Consider the following 6,220-nt stretch of genomic DNA (forward strand, 5'->3'; position numbering starts at 1 on the left):
CAATCATAGGGGTGGTTCACTCTTCACCAGGAACATGCTCTCTAGGCTGGGGAAGACTCTGCTTCCCACAGGAGAACGGGCAGGCTCCAGCGTTACCTCTCTGCGGCACTAACAGGCCCTCAGACATCCTCCTCTTCTTCAGCTTGTCCTTGATCTGAGCAGTTTCCATGGCGGCGCTGCTCACCTCCCTTTCTCTGGGGTCCTGTTTCAAGGCTGGGCTGGGAAGCTGCGAGAGGTCACTTCCGGCCCCCGTGTCGAGGTTTTCCAGGCTACTCTTGCCATCCCGGCCCTCCAGAGGAGAAATAGCCCTGGGGTATGGAGGCCTCCAATCTCCACCCCATAGACAAGGCTCCTTCTTCACCTGGGTGTTTAATACGGGCTGAAGAGAAGCTGCAGATCAGGTAAGAGGAATAAACTGAGTTAGTCAACCTCACTTCTTTACAATCAATCCATCTGAGGAGTCTGAGGTATTCATTTTTATCACTAAGAAGATCAGTTTGTTTTTATTTTTCATAAAAATAGCATCAGTTTAATTCTTACAAACATTATTGATCTAGCAAGCCCGGAGAGAGAGGTCAAGGGCCCCTCTGGTAGGAGGGAAAAGAGATCACCATCTCCAGCCTTGGTTTCTGTGAACACTGCCACTAAAATCCAAATAGTGCTATTGGTATTTACGCAAAGCAGAATGGACTTCTGGCAACAAGAACTGTAGCTGGCAGAGAATTAGCCTTACAGATGCTTATGGCTGTGGATAGTTCTCTGAAAACATCAGCCCAGTCCTTAGCAGGAGTCAAGGGAGCAAGATATAGGAAGGATTTGAAATTGTAACATATTGCTGCGTACCTGCACTTTGAACACTCTGAAAAGCTCTTGTTTTCTTTCTCCCTCAGAAAGGTAGAGTAAAATGAAAAAGGCACCGAGAAGGGGGGCAAAGTACAGCACCATGTAATGAGAGAGTAACTGAATGGAGATTCTCCCCTTTGGAAAAAAAATTATTGCTGAGGAAAAGACAGGGTTCTTATAAAATCATAAAGTTTATGGGGAAAGTGGAGCTGGGAATGATTATCCAATATTTCGTATGAGACTAGGGGGCATCCAAAGGAATGGGTGTCAGTCCAACTGAACTGCAGTCAGAAAGGCTTAAAAAGACAAAAGGTCTTTTTCATACAGCACAGCTGAACTGCGAAACTCATTTCCACAGAACGCTGTGTCACCAAAATGCACGTGCTGTAGCCAAAGGCGCAGAAGTGTTAAACGTGGTGGTCCTGATACAGCCCATGGTTCCTCAGAAGGTCTCTACATCGCTGAACACCAGCAGCCACGAGGAGAAAGATTTGCCCTTGGCAAAGAATTGGGGAATTTACTTAGGGCAAGACCGCACATCAATATACAGGGTAGAAAGAGAACCAGCATATCACTGTAATGCCTGATTTATGGCCAACTGGGCCACAGTCTCTGTTTTGGCTGGCAGGAGTAGTCATTTGGCTACTGCTGTGCTCTCATACTCAAAGGATAAAGTGTAAGGAACTTTGAATAGATAAATGCAATGTCAAGCATGCTGCTGGAGGAGGGCAGGATCACCTGCGGTTCTCCATCAGCAACCTACTCTGATACAGAGCCAGTATGTGAGGACTGACCTCCAAGGACCACTTCTCCTTCCAAACAGGCTTTCCTTTCAGCTAAGGCCACCATCGCATAGTCAACCCCTTTCTGCCCTCACCTTCTTCTGCTGTGGTCCATCTGCCACCACAAAGCTGCAAGTTGGAATCGATGCTTCCTCCGCGCAGCGCTTGGCATCTGGATTTGACTTTGGGGACACTCCCGCAGTAGACAGCAACTGGGGCACGGTACTTAGCTTTAAAATAAGGACAGTACAAATGACCTGAATTTGTAGCATTTGAGATGGAGAGGAAAAAAACAAGCAAAACAAATACCCCTTTGCCATATCAGTCTCTGATATACCAGGATAAACCTACAGACCTGGCCTCAGTCTCAGTGGCTTCAGGCCACGCTGTCTAGCGAGAGACTTATGTTTCAGTCTTTTGACACCTGCATATTCTGCAAAATTACATAAGTTTTGCTAGTTGCCAGGATTTCTTTCCTCTCCTTTCTAATGGTAGATAACCCACAATTGTCTCTAGAATTTAACAATGTCTAATAATTATCTGCTTTCCAAAACTAGTTCAAAAGTCCTATCTTTTCTGTAGTTCCCACCCAAGTTTGTTGGTTGTTTTTTTATTTCTCTCCACAAGAAGCTATTAAGATGCAACCAATTAATCACCAGGTGTTATAATTAAGAGAACTCTGCATTAGATGTCCCCAATATTTAGATGAGGTAATCGAGTAAGCTCAACGTTGGATGTAAACTGTTCATCCAAACTTTCTACTTTGCTCTGTTTCACTGTTACTGGATTTTATTCCCTTTCTTTACTGCAGAGACCCCTAAAGCAACATAAACTTGGCCAATCTTAGAAAAAACTCTGATTTTGGATACTGCTGAAAGTTCAAAATTATGCACAGCATGTTTTCCCATCCCTTATCCTGGCCAACACCTTCCCCATTACGCAGGCTTACGCTCCCTCGGAGCGAAGCACAGCCACTGCGCTTGCCAGCACAGCCGTCATCTCCGAGGCCGGGCAATCGATCGGCCCTGTGAGCACAGCTCTGCATCCCTGAGCTGGGCGGCAGTCCCGGCCCCAGGTACGGCCACTCTGGGCAAACATCCTCTGGGCAAAGGCTGCGGGAGCGGGATTGCAACAAGCCCCGACCACGGCACTAACAGTGAAGGGCTCTCCGGTCTGATGCGGACCTTTACCTGCTGCAAAATCATCGTGTGTCGCCATGTGCAGGGACAGACGAGCGCTTTCCAGCTGGGAGGCTACCCGGCACAGTGCCGGTCACCGGCCCTGATGCAGCTGCCGGTGGGTTCCCCTGCCACATCGGATGCCTGCACGGAAAAACAAGACTGCTAGTGCAGGTGACAGCTACCGCTCCCTGGCATCTCCCTCCCTGCCTGCAGGGACTCGTGTGTGGAACGTGGGATGAAACCGCTAATGTCAGGTGGCGTTTAAAACCAATAGCATAAAAATATATTCAAAAAATAAATTTTGCACATGCTGTCAAACTCCCGGCCAGGAAGCCCAAGTGCTGCTGGGAGACCGTCATCAGCATAACGGGGGATGAGCGCGACTCCCGCAGCAACTGCTCCGGCATGGCTGCAGCGGCAGGTTTCTCGCTGCGCTCGCAGCTCTTGGCTCTGTTGCAGCACGCTGGACCCGCTCCCATCGAACCCGCTGCTCCTGCTGCAGCTGAAGCGAAGGTTTCAGATTTGATAGCAATGAGCCAAATGTGTTCGTGCTGTAATTCCATAGTGGGCTTACACCAAGAGCAACCAAAACACTGAGGGGTAAAATAGTTATCTGTTTCTAATAGAAACATACCTGTGTTTTAAGGGAGTGAGGTGGAACATCTGGCTACCAACCCTGGAGACCTCTGTGTAACCACTACTCAGTTTGATAAGCAAAAGCTGTCCAAGAGCACTTTCCACCAGCCTGCAGGATTTTTTTTTTTTTTTCAGTCGGAAAGGGTAGATAAGCTTTTATGACACACCTATGAGTAATTCTGAGCTACAACTCCAATCACAACCTAAACACTTCCAAACCTATCACCCGTTAGAAAGGAAGGAAAAAAGCACTTCAAACAACTGCTGTTGTAGCTGCATTGCCTGCGTTTATAGTGTTGCTGAGGTACCTGTAACAGTTACAACACCTCAGAAAGCTTGAGGCTACAACATGACCTATATTTAGGGATCCTAGCTATCCAAAAGCTATATGCCATGCTCACACACGCAATTGCACTTCCCAGGGACTAGTGAACCTGTATGCCGTGTTATAGTGTGCAGGGTTTACTAGGGTGAGGGAAGTTTATGCTTAGCCTTTAAGGCTAGTGCTATAGCAAAACGTTACACTTGCCAGCTTCAGGTCCCTGCAGTCCATTTCCTTACTGATATGGCTGCTTTCACTCCAAAACGCCTTTCACCTTCTGACTGAGACTTCAGGTAGCACACAAAGCTTTGGCTCCCTTAAACATTTCAGTCCATATCTTATGATCTAACTGGAGAGATAAAAGGAGATTTTCCAGAGCATACCATATTGGCCTTTTATGCTAAGGTACATCAGCAGTAAAATTCCTATAAACATCAGTGGGAACACAGATACGCCGATGTGAACCACTTCTGAAAATCCCACTCATAGAGACCTATAAAGCTCTGTGATAAGAGCTTCTACCACCTGGCAGCTGAGTGCATGAAAAAGGTCAATCATGGATAGCTCAGTTAAATTATTACAGAAGGAAACATGCCTCTGAGCTTGGTGGAAGAAGCAAAAGCAGGTGCATATTCATGTATTCTTTCAGCCTAAAACAAACAACAAAGAATGCCTGTACTAGAACTTTAAGTACCCTACTATCAATCAAACTTAGAGTCAGAGAAAATGGTACCCTCAAGCCAATTACAATAGAAAATGTTCATATTACAGCATGGCCCTGTACAGCTCCACCCCCTGCCCAAGACATTTAACTCTTCTCAGAAGCTTTCAAAGGGTTTATCTAGAATTAAGCAAGTGATTTCAGATGGCCTGGAGACAGTTAGTTAACTCACTTCTGGCTTCAACCAGTCTAGATACACTCAAAGAGACAGCGTCAAGGAATGAAAGGCTAGATGCTTACAGGGGTTTTAGAGCCTAATTCCCATTGCTTTCAATGAAAGATGAGCATTTACCATCTTCAAAAATGTGAAGATAGGTTTATATGGCACTGCATACATCAAAAACAAGGAATAAGAGGTATCATTGTGAGTGAGAAAGAGAATAAAGCAGGGATTATGGTATATTTTACTTGGTTTCATTGCACAGGATAAATAACCAAGATATATGCCACTGGCAATTTTGGCTGGATAAGATCATCTGCTAAATGAGGCTGAGAGTGCCCCATTGCTTTAGGTATTAAAAGTGTCTGAGAGAAATCACTAAGTACCTGAAACGAGCATTATCTTGTAGTTAGGACAGAAAGCTACCTCTGCCGTTGACTTACTCTGTAGTACAAGGCCAGTCTCTCCATGCCTCAGTTTTATTCATCCACAAGGTTGTTCTAGTAAACACTAGCATGATATAAAGGATTTCCATAGCCCCTGAACTGGCTAAATTCAGGGCATAGTTCCTAATTCAGGCCAGTTGTACATGATATGGATAACCCTAGATGTACAGCTATTCAGGAGCAACCCTTTCCCTTTGGGAAAAAAAAGACAGAAGATTGCACAGAAACCACTGTGACTGCAATGGTAACTGCAGAGCAATTTCCCTGCAGGCTGGAGAAAGTACTGGGCGTGCAGGATTCATCTTCTCCTGTCACTACTGACCCTGCAGAAAATAAGTTGGTGCCATTCTCTGTACCTGAGAATAACAGTGGCACTGGTTCATCACTGTGTGAGAAGAGTTGTTAGAAAAATGGTTTTCTAAAGAGGAAAAAATGGAACAGAGTTGCATTTGAACAGCTCCAGGCCCGGGTAACATTTCAGTAGACAGTAACTGTGCTCCTTTCCATTATTCTGCTGGGTCAATCAGAAGGAAATGCATCTTCAGGGAATTTCACCTTCTTTGGATCATTAGCACCCAGTAAATGAAAATAGAGATTATTTAATATCATCATTACTTTCTTTCCCAGCTAACAAGCTATTTCTCTGGTGGCTTCCCAGTGCTGCAAACATACCGTAACACTGTGTTAAACTTGCTGACTCCAGCAATCCTGCAGAGGCTGTTCAGATTGGTACTGCATGAGGTTGAATCCACTGTCACAGCAGCCAGAGGCTGGTCTTGAGGATGCAATGAAACAGCAGTGGTGACACTAGATCTTTTGCCAGTAGATTGCAGTTTACAGGGCCATAACACAGCTGTTGCATGAAGTTTTTACATACAGGAAAAGGGAAATCACCCAAAGCCTGTGAGAAAATGACAGGGCAGATCTGTGTTACTGGTTGCATCTTCTTTTCCATCGGGGGCACTGGGCAGCAATCCATGAGGCACATGCAGGTTTCTCAAAGTCACTCATCCCTCAAGTCAGCGTGCAGAACAGCTTCCAGCTGCCAGTCGTGCTGCTTGGGTAAGCTTTCAGTGTCTAAGCTGCTTCGGGGAGATGCTCAGCTCACATGAAGTGCCCCTGTCTCTTT

The 6,220-nt window shown here is 45.8% G+C and overlaps 1 protein-coding gene across 1 annotated transcript in view; it reads right to left on the reverse strand.

Moving 5' to 3' along the window:
• TOGARAM2 (TOG array regulator of axonemal microtubules 2) overlaps window positions 1-2,843 on the reverse strand; it is a 30,739-nt gene extending 27,896 nt beyond the window's left edge. Inside the window, exons 1-3 of the mRNA XM_026084462.1 lie at window positions 2,816-2,843; window positions 1,705-1,855; window positions 97-308 (exon numbers count right to left, since the gene is read on the reverse strand). Of these exons, the coding sequence (XP_025940247.1) occupies window positions 97-308; window positions 1,705-1,855; window positions 2,816-2,843 (391 nt within the window). The remainder of the gene's footprint in view (window positions 1-96; window positions 309-1,704; window positions 1,856-2,815) is intronic.
• Between the last annotated feature and the right edge of the window lie 3,377 nt (window positions 2,844-6,220).

The sequence above is a fragment of the Apteryx rowi genome, unplaced genomic scaffold (assembly GCF_003343035.1).
Source record: "Apteryx rowi isolate R43461 unplaced genomic scaffold, aptRow1 scaffold_64, whole genome shotgun sequence".
NCBI lineage: Eukaryota > Metazoa > Chordata > Aves > Apterygiformes > Apterygidae > Apteryx > Apteryx rowi.